Source organism: Rhinatrema bivittatum, chromosome 5, assembly GCF_901001135.1.
Source record: "Rhinatrema bivittatum chromosome 5, aRhiBiv1.1, whole genome shotgun sequence".
In the NCBI taxonomy this organism is placed as follows: Eukaryota; Metazoa; Chordata; class Amphibia; order Gymnophiona; family Rhinatrematidae; genus Rhinatrema; species Rhinatrema bivittatum.
This window is the reverse complement of record NC_042619.1, coordinates 82464286-82484342: the sequence shown is the minus strand read 5'-3', so window position 1 is coordinate 82484342 and position 20057 is coordinate 82464286. Positions and strand designations below refer to the sequence as shown.

Sequence of the window (20057 nt, the reverse complement as noted above, 5' to 3'; positions counted from 1 at the left end):
ATAGCTTCAAATTCATGTTTTGTCAAATTTGAATAATTATGATGAGTAGTAAAATTGTCCCGTATTTGACGTAATACTACTTGATGATAAGTATGAATTACTGGATCTGGGGTCCCAGGAGGACACCATGTGGTTTATTTTTTAAAATGGACATATCAATATTGATGGTATTGTTGAAAAATTGTTTCAGATATAATTTCCGAATAAATTTGAAAACCGCTACCTCTAAATCGAATAGATTAGGTTTCGGGGTGGGTATGAACGAAAGACCTTTCTCGAGAACTTGAATTTGTGGTGTTGTGAGTGAAAATGTGATAAATTTAAAATCAAAGATCCCTGTTGGTTTGTTGACGGGTCTGTCGTGTATTGTACTGGCGATCGGCCCACGGTTTGTTGCCTCCTCTGGTCCTGTACTGACGCCGGCCTCCCCGGCCTCGAGATTCTAAAAAACGATTCTCTCCTGTAGAGGTATGTGTAGGTCCTGGGGCGGCTGATCTGCGCCCAAACAGATGCGCCAGCATCTGTTTGGTCTGTTAAAATCTAGTGCTGAATTCATTGAGTGCTGTCTGTCTTTGTGCATCTACGTGAGAGACCAGGAGGTCCCGAAGTAAGGAAAATTCTCTTTTGCTCCGCTGAAAGATAAGTACATGAAACTTTTTAAAATTGTTTATTGATTTTTCTTTGTTTAAAATAGTGATGCAAAATGACTGAAGACGCGATAAAGAAGATTTTAACAGCATACGCTGCAAATAGAAAAGTTTAATTGTATTTGCATTGTTTTGAGACGACGGATCTGTGGGAAGTTCTTCATACAAACATTGTGATATTTCAGGCTCCTGATGAAGCTGTTTTCAGCAAAACTTCGGCCGCAGTAGAGCCGTGCTCCAAGTTTGTTACTCCGTCTTTGTCTGCAATGAAGTTACTGCATCTTTAGGATCACAGCAAGCCGGTTTCAAAGACACTTACTTATAAGAGTTTTTTTGCTTCTTAATAGAAAGCTGTCAAAGCTAATAGAAAGCTGTCAAAGCTGTGTAACTGTTGAGTGAAACTGCAAATGATTGAGAAGACCGGGCGCTCTTTTCACATTTCAGAGAGACGCCGTCAGGCTTGCTGATGCAGTTTTACTTCCACCTGAGTTGTGCTCCGTTCAGCAATGTATATTTGTTGTAAGTCGTCTTCAACCAAGAATTAATAAATACATATAAATAATTATATACAAAATATTAAAAATTATAAATATTAAAAATTTAAAAATTTAAAAATTATAAATTAAAAGTAGTGAGCAAAATACCTATAGATTAATTTAGCCCCCTTTTTTTGTCGCTGATTGTCCTTTTGGGTTTGCTTAGCTCTTTTTGTCTATTCTGTTTTTAGCTAACCATGAAGATATTAGTTTCTCTATAAATGTTTTTTGTATTTCTTATTTGACAACTCATCCTGGAAATGTTCAGACCAGACTAGTCAAAGACCACAGCTAGAGGTTCTAAACACCACCTGTAAGAAGGTAAAAGTGAGATTATTTATTTATTTATTTATTTATTTAGTGGTTTGATATACCGTTCCAAGTGAGAATCACTAGATCACAACGGTTTACAGCGTAAACATTCACAATTATAAGTGACCAGACAAAGGGAAAAAACACATCTTGAATGCTAATTGAGGCATGTTTCACAGGTAATAAATGTAGGAGATAGTAAGAAAGGCTAATTAGAAGATTATAGCCCCAATGTACTGTAAAGTCTTATTGGACAACTTACTAAGGAGCATTTCCCAGGTGAAGGGTCATGCAAGTCAGAGTAGGCCAGAGAAATTTACGATCTGTCCCACTGTTTATTTTTCTGTACTTACCACTAATAGCACTTCCTCCTCTTCGACAACGGGCACTGCCATCTCGGCCAGACTTCACAGGTTACATGAGCAAAAAATGTTTCACAATAACCCAAAAGAGAAAGTAAAAAGTCAATAGTGAAACACAATAAATATAAATATACATTCTGCAAATTATCTAGAACCTAAAAATTGTCTAAATGATATGCTAGGGTTGTATGAGTGTCTACTTTATAAATTTAAATTCTGCTTGTTTGAATTTAATTGAGGTTATGCTTTATGTATGTTTGTTTATATTTGCTCACAATGTAGAAAGAGCTCAGGTAAACCCCCAAAATGTGTAACAAAGACAAAACCAGGGGAACCAAAGCAAAACAGAACTCACAACCATCCAATGGTCAGCAGAAACTATACTTAGAACCAGTGTCAGCAAGCCAGATGATGTGTCTTGCTGTATTATGCAAGGACCATCTGGGCAATTCAGTTATCCACCTTTAGCAATGTTCAAACAAAACTTTTGGATATTTTTAGGAAATTTCCAAGCCCAACACTGCCAGTTTTTTGTGAGTGAGACCATCGGTCCGATACCACAGACTCCTTGATGGATTATAAATTGTTTAACTAACTCCTGAAGAAGCTGTCATTCAGCAAAACACTGGCCATGTTGGGCTTGGTGATTTTCTAACTAGACTGTTGGTATCTCATTTGCTTTTCCATTCTATAAAAATACTAAATATACCAAAAATACCAAAAAAATTGTTAAAGGTGAATGATTGAATTGTCAGGATGGTACTTGCATTATTCAGTGGGACACATCGTATGGCGTGCTGACACTGGTTCTAAGTATACTTTCTGTTGACCATTGGATGGTTGTGAGTTCTGTTTTGTTTTGGTTCCCCTAGTTTCGTCTTTGTTTATATTCGTTAACATTTTTGAATGTTTCATGTACTATTTTTTTTATTTATTCCTCCATATTTGCATGTATTTATTGTTTGTTGACTTTGTGCTCCATTTTGAGCAACTTAAAATTCTTTTGAGAAATAGTGTATTATAAATATTTTAATTAAATAACAAATGTTTTAATCGTATTGTTACCAGTAGATTGCCTGATGATGTAATGAACTGAGAAACACAAATTGAGCCTTGTAACCATTTACCTCCTGCTGTAAAGAGGGAATACCATACAACAGCATGTATATTACAGGATTTTTTTTTTATAATCTGTTTATTGTGAGTCAATGCACAATGGATACAGTGTGAAAAATACAGAAACCAACATCAATCAGAAAACAAAATATAGTCATACGTACCAAGGGAAAGAATGTGCCTCAAACGTTTTCCAAATAACAGGATCCCAAACCCTCCCTCAACACACACACACCCACTCATACTCACGCATTTCCACATTCAAACCACTACAGCACTATCCATTACAAAAAGTTAGTAATGATAAATATAGAAACTAATAGGAAGGAGAAAAGAAGGAAAAAAAGAACATGCTTAATCATCGAATCTTTCACCATATCTGGAAATAGGGTTTTAAAGCTACTATATGTTTAATGGCTGTTATCTCCTTTTCAGCAATGAATTCCATCAAAGCCATTTGCTGGATTGTCATCCATAACTGAAACGGCAGCTCTTCTGAATTCCAAAATTTCAAAATAATCTTTTTAGCCAGCAAAACTGAGACAGCCATAAATCTACGATTCCCCCCCCCCCCCCTCTTAGGCAGGGATATATCCCTGTCAAAAAAATGCAAGAAATATTGGGATAGAATTATTCAACACTTTCTCCAGGTAGGTGCAGACCCAAGATCATTAAGATTGTAGTTTATGGCATTCACTGAACATATGGCATACTGTACCTTCCTGAAAATTACATTTCATACACTTATCAGTATCCCACAATTTAATCCTCACACCCTTAAACCTAGTGAGATAGATCTGATGTATTACTTTGAATTGAATTTCTCTCATATTTACAGAAGAAAAATACTTATACACCAATGAAAAAGCCCTGGAAATATCACCATTATAAAAAAATTTGCTCCAATCTGTCGCCAATTTCTGTAAATTTTGACCCTTAAGATGGTCTCAGAGCATTGTTACGCAAGTCGAGAGTCATCAGCAATCAGCAAAGTCTCAAGAAGACACTTGGTGGAGACAGATGCTAGAGCCTCTAGCGGTGTGGGAAAAACAAAGAGTTCAAGCAAGATGGCGCCTCCAGCAGATCGGTAGAACACAGCAAAAAAACTGGGACTGAAGTTTTTTCCTTAAAAAAAAAAATTCCTTTGGTAAAGAAAATCCAGGACTTGGCACAGGCCCATCACAAGGACATGAACGCCGAACACAGGCCTTCGCAATCTGTTGGGGAGCGCTAGGAGAGCGATCCCACTTCCTGGGAGATGTGTGTCCTTGGGCCACGGCTAGACCCTAGAGGAACTCTGAAGAGGTGCCGCGGGAGGCGTGGCATGCCCGAGCATGGGCTGGACAGGAGCAAGGCTGGAGTGATGACTGGGAAGACAGGCCCTCCTCCGGACCTGCACGCTTCGGAAGACTCAACAATGCAATGTTGGTCTTGTGAACAGTCCTCCGACCGTTCCCAGCCCTTTCGGAGCTGCCGCCGGGTACGGCACGAAGCGGCAGGCCGGATGGAGGCCAGGGCAGCGAAGACTGGAACATAGAGATACTGACGAGACTTCAGGAACGACGTAGACTCAGGCATAGACGTGGACTCAGGAATGAGGTGCTGGATGCATAGACGTGGACTCAGGCACAGATGTGGACTCAGGACGAGTTACTGGATGCACAGAGGTGGACTCAGGAACAAGGGCTGAAGGCAGACATGGGCACTGTCCCTCAGGGCGCCCTACTCAGGCCACCCGCAGGATTGAGTCGCGGACCACCCTGTCCCATGCGCGCCCTACACAGCCCAGGAAGGCTGGTCGCGGACCACGCTGAGAACGGGAGAGCAAAGGGAAGAGGAAGCGGTGGTTTACTGCACTCCTGGCAGTCGAGGCAAGTTGCTGTACTCCTGGCAGCCAAAAGCTGGTGCTGCACTCCTGGCAGCCAAAGGCAAGTTTGCTGCACACTGGCGGCTAAGGCAGGTTAAAGCATCAGGGTCAGGAACAAACACTAAGGATACTGGAACAAGAGACAGACCTCAGGGCTGGAACATGGACATCTGGAACAGCAGGTAACATCAGGACTGGAACACGGATACTGGATCAGGAGACAGACCTTGGGACTGGAACAGCAGGCGGACATCAGGACAAGACGAGGAGCTCCAACAAGTAACAGGAAACACAGGACCTTGCAGAAGTGCTGGAACACGGACGACTCCTGGAGCGAAGGATCTCAGGAGTGACCAACTCCTTACGAAGGCAAAGTTAGACTGGACGCTGAGCCCTTTTGTAGGGCTGAAGAGGACAACGCCCAGGGAGGGGTCAGCAGGGGGCCACACCTGGCTGGCCCTTGAAGAGGAGGAGAGAAGAGAGCTGGAAGCGGGTGGCGTCCTCAGCCACGTGGAGGGCCCAAGGAAGCCAGGCAGGCAGCGGAGCAGCCCTGCCCTGAAGCTGGAGAGGTGGCAGGCTGCTGGAGCAGCTTCCAGCCACGAAGACTCGAGCAGGAAGAAGCGTAGAGAGGTAAGGCTGGCTGCAGGGACGGCAGAGAGCTGCAGGCCCCGGCAGGGACCCGAGCTGAAGCAGGCACGGTCTCCCTGCCGGCTGAAGACCCCGGCAGTTAAGCAGGACATCGGGGAAGAGCTGGAGCAACAGCAGCAGTCCTGGCTGCATGAAGGAGCTCTCGGCAGCATGGAAACAGCTGCGGGGAAGGCCCCAGCTGACTCAGGGGAAGCAGCAGCGTCAGTGGCCTGACTGGCCGCGAAGGTAAGAGCCTGCCCACACTCCTCGCGGGCAGGATCGCAACACATATTTCAGTTTGGACCAGAGGATAGAAGTGTTAGCTCCTGAAAACTAGTCATGAAATATGTTATTTATTTATTTATTTTAAGAATTTATATGCCGCTTATACACAACTCTAAGCAGCTCACAATAAATGTACATACATAAAAAAATGAAGCTAAATAAAACAAAAAAAAGCAATACAAAAAAAATCTTCCAAAAAAATAGTTCAGTTAAAGATATAACATGTTAAATTAGTTTTTAGAAATGTGGACCCTTGTGTGGTGGTGCAGTTGACACAGCCAGGCCGGGAAGCCTGTACGGCCCACACTGACTGCCAGCGAATTGATCCCAGATGGAACTGACTGGAGCATCACCTATGCCAACTGTTGTTCCCACAGGTTGAGCCCTTGGTTCGGAAAGCCAGCAGGACTTAGTAGGATCCTTGAGGTAATGGCCGGAGGGAAAGTCCAAGACCAGGCAAGAGTAGGGTCAGGCAGCAGACAGCGGAATCCAGTAGATGAACCAAGTTCGGGAAAGGCAGCAGACAGGCAAAGGCCTAGTCCAAAGCAAGGGGTCTGAGTCCAGGAGGCAATCAGGAAGGTCAGAGAACAAGCTGAAGTCAAGCCAGAGGAGACAGGGCAAGATAAGGAAGGCAAGAACAGACTAACCCAAAAGGACCGGAACCAGGAAGGATAAACAGACCAAGGCACAGAACCACAACAAGAGCAGGAACACTAGAAGACAAAGAACCAGAAATACAGGCAAACAATGCAAGGAGAAGCAACACACACTGATGAGCAGATCACTCAGGAGATCTGTTGCCGAGGCAAGGAGTGCCGGGCTGAGCAGGCTTAAGTAGCTAGGGCGGGTAACATTATCTTGAGGAGACTGCAGTGGTTATCCCGCCAAGGCGCATACAGACCAGTCTGACCTCTGTGGTGGTAAATTAACAGAGTCACTGCTAAAGGAGAGGACAGCAAAATATCTCAAATCCAGCAAGGCAATAAGAGGTTGATTTGAAAAGGGTTGCTCGTGCAAAAATGGCCACATATGCTTGTATGTGGACTGCATGCGAGCAACACAAATTTTAATATGCCGCGAAGAAAGCGCATACATACCTGTGCACACATCAAGAATAAGGAGGAGGAAAAGGGGCAGGGAATAGGGGGCCATGGGCATTCTAGGATGGGGCCAAGACTTACGCACATAACTCCGAATTTAGAAAAAACAAGACTTTCAGCAAAGTGTGAAGGTTCAAGCTCAAGTGGGGGGATTACAGGATGAAGAACCAGAGGGGTCTTAAAGACCTCAGTATCAGCCTGACAAACTGGTGGACTAATTGGAAAAACTGTTTTTTCTCTTGCGCGCCATGTTTTAAAATCTGCCTGCATACGTGCGTAAAAGCTGCTAAAGCTCTAACAGAAATATGCACGGGACATTTACTCGAGCCACCTCTTACGATTTCGTACACACATACGTGCGGCAGAGGGATTTTAAATGGTACGTGCGCGCATGATATAAAATTGCAGCGTATCTCAGCTCGTGCGCCAATACGCGCATTTATGGGTGCACATGCGTTCCTTTTAAAATTAGCCAGTAAGGTTTTACTAGAGGAGGATTATGTCAAACAAATCTGATGAGCTTCTTTGACTGGATGACCAAAGAATTAGATTGGGGTAAGCACTGAATGTGGTATATTTGAATTTCATAATGGCTGATTTTCAAAAGCATTTACACACTTAAAAATGTATTTTACATGTGTAAACGCACTCTACCCATGTATGTGAGCTTTTGAAAATTGCTACAATGTATGCCATTGAATTGTCCATAGGGTTTACCTGTGTAAGTGCACTTTACGTATGTAAATGGCTTTTGAAAATTGCCCCCTAAGAGTTTTGACACTGTTCCACCCAGAAAGCACCTAAGTAAGCCGAGCAGCAGAGAAGTGGGTCCTAAGGTGGTAAAATGGGTGAGAAACTGATTTAGTTTTGGGCAATAGTGGTAAATGGAGTTCACTAAAGACTGGTGGATGTATGGAACCTCCTTCCAAGGGAGGTGGTGGAGACAAAAAAATGGGATTCAAGTACAGATGATCCACAGAAATGAAGGTTATGAGAGATTAGCTGGAATCTATAGGGTAGATTTAAAAAAATCCTGTGCGCCGGCGCATGCAAAGCCCCGGGACATGCGTAAGTCCTGGGACTTTGCTTGGGGGGCGTGTCGGGGTGGCGTGACGTTCGGGGGCATGTCTGGGGGTGTGGCGGCGGTCCGTGAGAGGGGCCGGAGGAGTGACAGCAGTCCGGGGCGGGGCCGAGTGCTCCGGCACAGCGGCCTGTGCCGGGGCAGGGAGCCGGCGACGCGCGTACTTTTAAAAAATCTGCCCCTATGCCAGGAAATACAGTTGGCAGACTGAATGAGACTTATCGTTCTTATATGCCATCATATTTCATATTTCACTATAAGGATCAGTCCTGGGTCCAATTTTGTTCAATATTTTCATAAGTGATATTGCAGAGGGGTTAGTAGGAAAAGTTACTCTGTGTAGATGATACAAAGATCTGTAACAGGGAAGACATTAAGGGGCAGATTTTCAAAGGGGTACACGCGTAAGATACGCGTTTACCCCCCCGAAAACCTGCCCCAACCTCCCCCTGCGCGTGCCGAGCCTATGTTGAATAGGCTCGGCGGTGCGAGCAAGCCCCGGGATGCGCGTAAGTCCCGGGGCTTTGCTAGGGGCGCGTGTTGGGGCCTGTCAGGGGGGGGGGGGGCATGTCACGGCGGCGCGTCATCCGGGGGCAGGGCCGCGGGATTGGTTCTGACCCGGGGGCATTTCGGGGGCGTGGCTGAGGCCTCCAAAATTGCTCCCGGGCCGGGGAATCGTGCAGCCGGCATGTGTAACTCTTCAAACAAAGTGGGGGGGGGGGGGCTTAGATAGGGCTGGGGGCGTGGGTTAGGGAGGGGAAGGTGCAGGGGGGGTGGAAGGAAAGTTCCCTCCGAGGCCGCTCCGATTTCGGAGCGGCCTCGGAGGGAACGGAGGCAGGATGCGCGGCTCAGCGCGCGCAGGCTGCCGATTTTGCACAGCCTTGCGCGTGCCGACCCCGGATTTTAAAGGATACGCGCGTATCTATTAAAATCCGGCATACTCTTGTTCACGCCTGGTGCGCGAACTAAAGTACGCGCGGGCGTACTTTATTAAAATCTACCCCTAAGGGTGATCTAATAAAGCACAAGGAATAGTTAATAAATTGGCAACTAAAATTAACACAAATAAGTACAGTCATGCTTTTGGGATGTGGAAATCCAAGGTAGCAGTACTTGATTGGATGTGTGCCAAATAGAAGAGAGATCTTAGGGTGATCGTATCTAATAACCTCAAAGTAGAAGACCAGTGTGACAAAGCAGTGGCAAAAGCTGGAAGGATCCTGGGGTGCAGAGATATTACCAGAAGAACAAAGGAGAAGATAATGCCCCTGTACAGTTGTTAGTGAGATTTATATATTTATAAAATCTTGTACCCTGTCACCTCCAATAGAATTGTCTAGGGCAGTTCACATACATCCATAATAAAATACTTACATACAATTAAACCAGATCTCATTTGTAGTATTGTAATGAACTCTGGAGATCATATATCCAGTAGGATACAGAGAGAGTACTGGAAGTTCAGAGGAGAGTTATCAAATTGATGCAGAATCTGCACTATGAAATTAGATTATATTGTAGAAGAGAAATGAAAGAGGGGGGTATAATAGAGAACAACATTTTTCAAAAGTGTTAATAATGCCCAAGAAGCAAGTATTTCTTAATGGAAAGGTAGATTTTGAACAAGGGGTCATGATATGTGACTCAATAATAATGTACAAAAATATTTCTTCATAAAAAGGGTGGTGCATGCATGGAGCAGCCACTTAGTGGAGTTGGTGGAGGTCAAAATAGTAGCAGAATTCAAGAGAGCATGGGATAGGCACAGAGGTTCCTTAGATGTGAAGGCAAATCATGAGACTGACGAAGCTCTGTAGTTCTATATCAGGGATGGGCAAACTAGATGGGCCTTTTGGTTTATATCTGCTGTCATTTTTATGTTTAAAATTTAGAGATAAAAATATTAAAACATTATGGAATACTTTTCTATAACATTTGGGATATATCCCTTTGTAGTACTGCCGCTTAAAATTAAATTTTAGTTTCAGTTTCAGATTAGATTATAACTGTATAATGGCGCCTATTCTACAAAATTCAGTGACATGCAAAAGAATTTGCATAGGGATAAACCTCTGTGGGACAGAACTGACTATCCCTTTAGTCAATCTGAATATCTATTTTACAGTGTAAGGGAAAAATAGTAAATAGAATGAGTAGCTACACGTTTGTCCATTTACAGGGCTCAGGAACTGGACAGAATAGAGGCCTATCTTCTTAGAAAACAATATTTTATCTAACTGCTAAAGCCTTCTATGATAACTCAGTCATTTTTGTAGGAACCACAGGTCTCTGTAGTTCAATAGTGCTGTCATTTTGTACTGCTGGTGACCATAGTTCAGGGGTGACCAACACCGGTCATCAAGAGTCAAAAACAGGCCTGATTTTCAGGATATCCACAATAAATAGCCATAAGATAGATGTATGCAAATCTATCTCATGCATATTCACTGTGGATATCCTGAAAACGCCTGCCATAGCTCATGGAAATGGAAACAAATTCATTTTTTGGAGAAAAAGTGAAGTTGCTTGCCTGTAATAGGTGTTCTCTGAAGGTAGCAGTTTACCAATCATGCATGCAGGTGGCGTGACCACACTTAATGCCAATCAATTGGTTTCTTCCAAAGCTTTCTGGAAAGGTCCGAAGGCCTCTCGTATTCATGCACGGGAATTCCCATGCTGCTGTAGCCCTGTAGTTCTTTTCATTTATTTTAACAAAGCTTTAACTGAGGGAAGAACAACTCCAAAGGGTTTATGCGAGAGATGAACTAGTTTCTTCACAGGTCACCTGTCACAGGCAAGCAACTCCACTTTCTCGGATGATAAGCAGGAACCAAGGGGAGCTGCAGGGCCATAGCAGCCGGAGAACCCCACATATGCGTAATTGTTTGCTTGGTGCAAAGCACAGTCCTGTCACTTACTTGCATGACTCGCTGAACCTGCTTGTTTTCAGAGAAAAAATGTTTACCTGTTCCCTCATTTCTTTCATTTTTTCTGCCTTCTTGAGTTTTGTTGCATATTCTTGAACTTCTTTGAGCCCAATGTCTGTGCAGAGACGAACCAGGAAACGCAAACCTATAATCAGATGTTGTGAAGATATTCATAAAAGGTGTTACACCCACAGGTAGAAAGAAAAATAGTAACAATAGTATACACTAATAAAACAGTGCACCTAACAAAAAATAGGTGCATAAATTAGCCAGTTGCTTAATTATTTATTTGGTTCACTTTTTTGCCTGCCTGTATGTTTACTAAGAATTCACTGAGATACTGTACTCGTGGTATGATCACATTTTATTTGCAGGAAAGATTTTAATAAACTAATTCAAAGTATTTAGGAACAATGCAATTAATAACTGACTTACATTCAATATTATCTGGAAATTTCCTGTGAATCTCTTTATAAGTTTCTAGTGCTTTCTGGTAGTTACCTAAAGAAAAATAACAGACACAGCATATGAATTTGATCACTTCTTATGCTCATTTTGGCTAAGATCATGTGTAAGATCTGAGCTATGAGCTTAGGAATGTTCTTGTGTTTTTGGCTCAGATTAAGAACCTGTATAATATAGGGGGCTAACGCCCTGCTACTCAGCCTCATGGGAACATGAAACTATTTGGATCTTGACTAAACTAGGAGGATTAAACCTCCCATAAGAAAGAGAAGACAAATGGAAAAGTAATGCAGCCCGACATGTATAAATTTTTGTGAGTACTGTTGAACCTGTCATTGGACACTTTTGTTGGAAAGAGTACATTTCTGGTGAAATGCTTCCAAGAAATGAAATACACAGACAGAGATTTAAAAGTCTGGGTTTTGAAGAATATAGAGAGGAATTCAAGGGGTGGAGACAAGGAGAAGTGATTGTTGAGAACAGAACAATACTGGATTTTTTTTTTTTTGCTTGAATACCAACTTCTCAAATAGTCTAAGTGAAAAGATACATTTGTTATGTTTCCTGTTAACAGTGGATATATGCACAAAAAGTATTTGTGTATTTGCAACATGGGGAAGGCAATTTTCAAAGCCATTTGCTCAGACAAATCGTGATTTACACAGGTAAAATTGCTTGGCTGAAAACTGTCCTTTGGCCAGCTAAAGGTATTTGCAGGCTCCCATAATGTGCATACTTTTTGCTGGGTTAAAAAGAGGCATTTCCAGGGGTGTGCTTTGGTCGGCGGGGAAACTGTGCACATACATGCCTTCCCCTCGGCTGCCCACACAAATAGCAGGTGCAATGTGTAAGGAACCTTACTAATTTTATGTGCCTCTTTTACAAAGGACATATTGTTGCATAATCTCTGAAACCCTTATTTGCCCTGACTCCATGGGATTCAATGAGGAAAGCCCCAGCACTCACACATATGGAATAAAAATGCATAACACCCTGGGAAAACATTAGCATCAGTGGCTTTGGAAGGTCCAAAGCATAATGTGCTGCAAAGTTCAAACACCATTTCTACCATGACTGTATTTGATGAAGAGTTATCCTGGTCATAAAGTGGTTATAAACCCTGCTCAGATGATTATTTACAACTTTCTATGAATTCAAGGAAGCAAAACTACACTTTTCCTATGCTAGGGTGAGCGGTTATCTCAGATACCACGAGAAGTGGCAGTGGAAAAGTGGGGCAGGGTGAAAAGATGCCCTATCTTCCCCTACATGGAATGCCTTCAGCAGGGAAGCTCCCGAAAAAGATGATAAAAATGCACTATCACAGAAGACCAACAACACAAAAACTATTCAAATCTAAAAACCTCAGAGCAGACCTGGTTGCCATCCAGAAGGACCTGAATTAAATTCCTGCTCAGATCTTCTGCTGTGCAGGTTGGCCAGGGATGGGGATGCTGCAAAGGCAATGTTCACCACATGTAGGGTGGGAGGTGGAGAGTTTCTTAGTTTCTTAGTTAGAGTTGAGGTACATATTCTATATATATATATATATATATATATATAAATATGTATACTAAATAAGAAGGCTGACTAGTAACATATACATAACCCAGGTTCTCCTTTATTAACAGACCTCCAACATCATACTTAATGATACTAAATTAATGTCTTCCATTTAATCCCATCCATAACCACCTACTTTAATTCTTCTCAGTCATGGCCTTGTTGTCTTAACTCAAAGCCTCTTATTTCTTTGTTTTGTATGTTTGTTTTAACTAGATTGTAAATGCCAAGGAGTAGGGTCTGTCTATTATGTATGTCTGTAGAGAAATGCGTACATCTGGAATGTGCTACTTATCCAGCTAATAGGGAGATTTACTAAGCCATACTTTATCGTAGGAGGATCCAAATATCATGGGGGCATCCCACAATATTTAGCCCCTCCCTGATAAACTATCACGGCAGTATTGCAGTGTGACTTTTTATCACGGCACAAATGCACATCAAAAAATTGCATTGCAGTATGAGGCCTCATCGTGTGATCGTGGTCTTCCTCGGCCAGGGCTGCCATCATTTAAAGGGCCCGAGGCCCATAAATTTCCCCTCCAAAAATTAGCAAAAAAGCTCCTAGGAGTCAATGGCAGCCTCCAAAACCGGTAGAGGCGATGGCGACAACCACAAGGAAAAAAAAAGTTTTAAAATGTGTGACAACTCCCTACTCCCCTTCCCTAACCCCTCTCCTAAGTATTTATTTCAAATTTTTTATACCCCACAAGTTATATTCAGTACTGTAGTTCACAGCAGTTTACATATGTTGCATACATTCTTACAATAATATTCAGACAGTATAAATACACAATATTAACAATAATCAAATCAAAAGAGAGAGAAAAGAGTTGGGACCCATTTAACTCTAAAAGACCTGTTTGAAGAGATACATTTTTAGTGCTTTTTTAAACATTTTCAATGACGAGGCCATGTGTATTGAGTTTGGTAAGCTGCTCCATAACCGTGGACCAACTACTGAAAAAACTCTGTTTTGGGCAATCCCCAGTCTTGCTATTTTTAAAATTGGCACTTCTAGTAAGTTTCTACTTGCTGAACATAGCTGCCGGGAAGGTTTATAGAGCCGAAGGGTTGAGGCCAGCCAGGTGGTTGATTCATTATTCAGCAAGTTATATATGAGACTGAGAATTTTGTATTGTGGTCTCCAAGCGATTGGCAGCCAATGTATGGTGTCATGTAGTCTCTTAGTTTACTTCCAGTTAAAATTCTTGCGACAGAGTTCTGAATGATTTGTAGGGGATGAATAGTTGAATTTGGTAAACCCAAGTACAGAGAATTACAGTAGTTCAATGAGTTCAAAATCAGAGCTTGTAGAACAGATTGAAAGTCCTGTGATTCCAGCAGAGGCTTTACATTTTTTAACAGATGTAATTTGTAAAATGCATTTTTTTACAACAGCAGAGACATGTCTATTCATTGATAAATTGCAGTCAAGGTTATACCAAGATTTCTAACAGTTTGTCTTATTGGTATTTGTTGATCCTGAAAAGAAATGACAGTTGGATATGGACATTTTTTTTTTGTTTTGTTTTGTTTTTAGTCTTTGAAAGATTAAGTTGGAGTCTATGATATTATATCGAATAGTGTGGATGAAAGAGTGGAGCCCTGTGGAACACCAGATATTATTTTGAACCAGTCTGAGTAAGACGAACCTATTCTAATTTATTATAAACGATCTGTTAAATATGATTTAAACCACTCTAATACTGTTCCGGATATGCCAATGGAGGCTAATTATATTAGCAAGATTGAATGTAAGGCCTTATCAAATGCAGCAGATATATTGAGTAGTACCAGGTTCCTGTTCACACCCCAGATCAATCCAGATACACAGGGGTCAATTTTCAGTTGCTGTCTGCCTCAGTTAGTCAGTCGGATAAACATATCTGGATAACTAGCAGGGTATTTTCAGTGGCTAACTGCTCCTCCTTGGAACACCTCTTGCAAGTCCACGGAACTCCCCCTTCTTATCCAGCTAAATTCTAGCCAGGTAACTATTACGTTATCCATCTAAATGGCTTTTGAATATGAACCTCATGGATTTTGCCTCTCCACCAACAGATGGAGACAGAAAAGAAAAACTTTACTGACACTGCTACTAAACCTAGTGTGCCCCTCAGTATTTCTTTGTCTCCAGCAGATGATAGAGGTACAAAACCTGCAGTCTGGAGAATGAAAAAAAAGAAAAAGAAAGAAGAGAGAAGAGAGATGAAGAGAAGAAGAATGGCAGGCTCTTTACTCCTTGGGGTGTGAGACTTGGTTAAGGGCCATCCCCCGGGGAGAGGGGCCCTGGGACAAGTTTATCCAGAACAGTGTATCCAGAACAAATGGGAACCCTTGATTGATTCAGCCCGAAGAGAGTGGAAATGGATACAACCAGTGGTCTGGCTCCTTTTCTGGTCTGCCACACAGCTTGCGCTCATGAACCCGGACTCCCTGCTCCAAAGGGAAGTATTGGCCTCTGTGTTCCTTTGTATTATTCTCCACCAGAGTAAAAAAAAAAGAATAAATAAATAAACGAAGCAGTAGTTTGTAACAGCGCAAAGGGGCCAGAGGAGTTACCTGAGTATTTTGGGGATCTGCTCCGTAATGTTGCGGGTCTGTACCCTTGCTTACAGGTGTGGTGCTGGTAGTCTGCGGATCCGGGGAGGAACAGTGTGCAAGTGCAGCAGGAGCAGCATGGCATTGGCGGAGGACTGTGGCGAGCGCTGCCATGTCAGTAGTGAGAAAACATCTTGGAGCTCCATTGTGACAGGTGCTGGTCAGGAGGCTAGGCCGGTGCAATGGGGACTGACTGAAGGGGAGAAAATTGATTGGAGTCATAGTGGCTGTCAGGCCTCCCTTCCCTGTAGCGTGGAAATGGTGGCCATCTTAGATGCAGTTCCTGCATTGGTTTCTGACCAGGATCTATTAGGAGATCCTCCAGGTGGATTCCAAGTGTGAGGATGAGTTACCAGGAAGGGACTGAGGAGATGTTTTCCATGGAATGTGTGCTTTTATTACATAAGGTTGTGCTTTGGCAAGAGGGTGCTTCTGGTAAGCAGATCTGGTTTCACAGTTCTCCAAATTGGACTAACTCCAAGAGGTTGGATTTCCAGGAGAGGCTTAAGTAGCAAGGTCAGGCTACAGTCCAGGGACTGTATCTCTTAAGCCCAATGGACGACTCCAATGGTTCTGAGTCCACTGTCATTGACCCCAGGGGGGGAGGAGTGTTGGCACTTCCAGAAGGAGGATCTCCTTTTTTCTTAATCCTCCATGTTTGAAGGAGCTGGAGATTAAGCTGGCACCAAAGGAATCTGATCCGGTAGGTGTGCACCCCCATCTTGGAAGGTCTCCATGGCCCAGCTAAAGCATGCCCTTTCCCCTGGCCAGTTAAGAAGTCTATTGAAGGATGGAAGGTTGATAGGGCCAGTCATGGAAGGACTGTGGGATCCTGTGAAAGGTTTTCCTTTCCATAGACTGTGCATACCCAAGTCCTAAGGGACTGCGATCACAGGAAGGACCTAGAAGGAGAACCAGATTCTGAAGGAGCAGATCTTTTTTTAGAGGAAGTGAGAGGATCCATAGGATACTTTTATTATCGCAGTGCAGCTTTGACATTAGTCTCAGTGGAACAGGTTACTCTGAACGCAGAGCAGAAAGGGGAGAGAGCTATGGTTTAGCTGGTCCCTTGCTTGAAGAGGTGTCACAGCCTTTTTCAAATGATTGCATAGAGAGCCCATGGTGTCTGTTTCAGTCTGAAGAAAGCATGGCTTTTGAAGCTACCCAGTACAAAGTTTGGAGCCCTTGTCTAGGAGCTTTCTGGAGTTGTGGCCTGATGCTGTCTGGTGTTACAACACACAAAGGAAGATGGGAATACATCTTCTAAAGATGCTTTGTGGACTTGGCCTTGGGGCACACAGGCAGCTGTAGGCAGAATGCTTGGTATGACTTTCTGGGCACTCTTTGCCTGGACATTGAGGTCCACTGTTTCAGCCAGAGATTTCTTAGAGTCCAAGTCACAATTTGGCAATTTCCCTTCAAGAGCAAGCCTTTTTTTGGTGAAATCCTGGAATAGCTGGTAAGGTACCTGGATGAGTCCATTACTGACAGTGGAGCCCAGAAGGAACAAGAAGAATTTCCAAGGGAGTATCGGTGGGGACTCTTCTCTTGGAGGCAGGTGCTTGCTGAACCACAGTCATTTCCAGATTCACATAAGCACCCGTGGCAGATTTGGTCTGGTGCTGGCAGGAGTAAGAGCGAGCAAGGCAGCGCAGATGGCCCTCTCTTCTCCAGAAGTCTTAAAGGGGCAATTGGCCCTCTTTTCTGAGGAGTGGATAAAAGTAGAAGCAGATCAGTGGGTTCTCACAGTCATAAGAATTTGCTCGTCCAGTCTGCAAGGCCTATATGAGCTCCCCATGTGCTTTCTATGCTAAGCAAGAGGTGGTTCGCTCCATGTTAACTTGTCTATGACACCTAGAGGTGATTGTCCCGGTGCCCTGAAAGGAGTGGGGCAGAGGATGGTATTCCACCTATTTCTTGGCTCTGAAGAAGGAAGGGACCTATTGGCCCCTTCTGTAGCTACAGAAGGTGAATGTGGCTCTGAGAAGGCTACATTTCCAAATAGAGACCCTACACTTGGTGATTACGGCCGTCCACAAAGGAAAGTTACTGGGTTCTCTGGATCTTACAGAAGCATACCCACGTATTCCCATCAGAGTGGAGCATCAGAAATGCCTTCACTTCATGGTGCTGGAAGAGCATTTTTAGTGTTGTGTGCTTCTGTTTGGGTGACAGCTCTGCAGGCATTCACCAAGGTGATGGTGGTAGGAGCCACAGTACTCCGAAAGGAAGCCATCTTAGTATATCCTTACCTGGACCACTGGCTATTTTGGACAAAGTGGAAGGACATATGTCAGTAATTGGTGCAATGAATCATGCAGATGTTACGGACCCTGGGTTGGTTTGTGAATCTGGTAAGGAGCAATTTGATCTTGATCAGATCACTGGAGCTGCTAGGAGCCGCTTCGATACAGTTTCAACAAAGTGTTTCTCAAGGAGGTCAGGGTGCTATTGTGGTTTTTGGTACCCACAGTCTGGTGCAGGTCCTGGGTTCTATGGAGTCTACACTAGATCGATATCCCAGAGCATTCATGCATATGAGATCTCTTCAGAGAGCATGTCTCTTCCAATAGAACCCTCAATACAGAGGAGTTCCAACTACAGTTATCACTGTGGGGGAAGGGGGGGGGTGTGGAATCCAGGTCCAGTCTCTCTTGGTGGCTTTCTTGGGTGTGATCTTGGAGATCCCTGAGTGAGTGATAGTGACCACTGATACCAGCCTTAAAGGGTGAGGAGCCATATGCCAGGATGATGCGGCACAGGACCAGTGGTTAGCAGAGGAAGTGTAATAGTTTATCAGCCATTTACAGGCAAGGATGGTTTGCAAATACATTATGGGTTTTTTTTCCACAGTTGTCCAATTGAGTGGTGAGAGCCCTATCGGATAATGCATTGACGGTAGCTTAAGTTCACCAACAAAGTGGGATAAGGAGTCTCAGGATCTATTAGGAAACCCAGGAGCCTTTCTGCTAGGCAGAGCAACATTGGGTGGCATTGGCAGGGTCTAATATTGCTGGCGTGGTCAACATTCAGACAGACTTTCTAATTCAACAAGTGCTAGACCCTGGAGATTGGGAGCTGTGGAAGAGGGGATAGTGCTCTTTTGCTTCAGGAGGGGCGTTCTACAGCTGGTCTTGATGACCCTAACGTAGAATGTCAAAGCATCCTGCTTTTTCAGTTGCAGACAGTGGGTGGAGCAAAGGGACTCAATATTCTAGTTCTCCTGTGGCCATGCAAGATTCTGCGGTACATCTTTCCTCCTTGGCCACTAATAGGAAGGGTGCTGAAGTATATTGAGATGCACCCGGGGAGAGTGATCCTCATAGCTCCTGAATGGTCATGTCACCCATGATTTGCAGACTTGGTAAATCTGTCGGTGGATGGTCTTCTGAGGCTCAGGCAACTTCCCAAGTAGCTCCATCACAGACCAGTCTTCTTGGATTGCTTGCTTTTGTCTTGAGAATTTGGGTTTGATAGGAAATGTTTGTGATTGAGAGGCTTTCACAGAAAGTCCTTACTGACTTGTAGCAGGCTAGGAGTCTTTCCACTTCTCTAGCCTATGCTAAGGTATGGAAAGTGTTGGCTTCATAGTGGATGTTGTACTATTTATTTATTTACTTAGACATTTTATATATAGTCATTCCATGGATAGACCATAACAGTTTACAAAGTGACATTCATAGTTATAACACAACAAACAAAGAATAATTTGTTACAGAGGTAATATTCATGGACAGGCAGTAACATTTATCAAGTGAAATTTCTAGTACATATTAATAATAGATCTAGTACTTAAGGCAAAGAGTATTGAAAATAAATACATCGTAATGATAGTTTTCACATCTTAGACAGTGGGTTGTTTTGAGAATCTTACATTCTCTCATTTGATTTATTCTTCATGATTCGATTATTATCTTAAGTCTTTCTTGACTTTGTGTCTCTGTATATTCTGAAGTTTTTAAGTTAATTTATATGTGTTTTGAAGAGCCATGTTTTTAGCTCTCCTTTAAATCTCTTTCTATCAGGTAATTGTTCAATCTGTTTGATGTAATTTTCTGTTCCTTGTTCTGTGTAAACCGAAGTGGTATGCACTAGTGCATGAACTCCGGTATAAAAAAGCCTTTAAATAAATTAAATAAAATAAAGTACGTAACATCTTAGGCAGAGAATTCCAGAGCTTTGGATCCGTTATGGAGAAAACACAATCTCTTATTTGTGTCAGATGTATGCTCCAAATTGTGGGAATAGTCAGTAATCCTTTATTTTGAAATCTTAGTGTTTGCTGTGGAAGTATGGTTATAGTGTCACTCCTAACAGGCCAGTGTTATTGGAATGAATGATGTTGAATATTATCATTAATGTTTTATAGTAGATTCTACTGGATTGTACTAGTAAACAATGCAGTGACATCAGCGAGGGTGTAATGTTATCATATTTTCTAAATCCTATTAAGAGTCTTGCTGCAGCATTTTGTCATAGTTGTAGTGGTTTTAAGTGACATGCTGGAAAACCTAGTAGAAAGGAGTTATAGTAGTCTAGGTTTGAGAAGATTAAAGTTTGCAGTA

At 42.9% G+C, this 20057-nt stretch overlaps 1 protein-coding gene across 1 annotated transcript in view; it reads right to left on the bottom strand.

Moving 5' to 3' along the window:
- LOC115092047 (intraflagellar transport protein 88 homolog) overlaps nt 1-20057 on the bottom strand; it is a 353514-nt gene that overhangs the window by 25281 nt on the left and 308176 nt on the right. Inside the window, exons 23-25 of the mRNA XM_029602513.1 lie at nt 11296-11361; nt 10899-11005; nt 1849-1900 (exon numbers count right to left, since the gene is read on the bottom strand). Of these exons, the coding sequence (XP_029458373.1) occupies nt 1849-1900; nt 10899-11005; nt 11296-11361 (225 nt within the window). The remainder of the gene's footprint in view (nt 1-1848; nt 1901-10898; nt 11006-11295; nt 11362-20057) is intronic.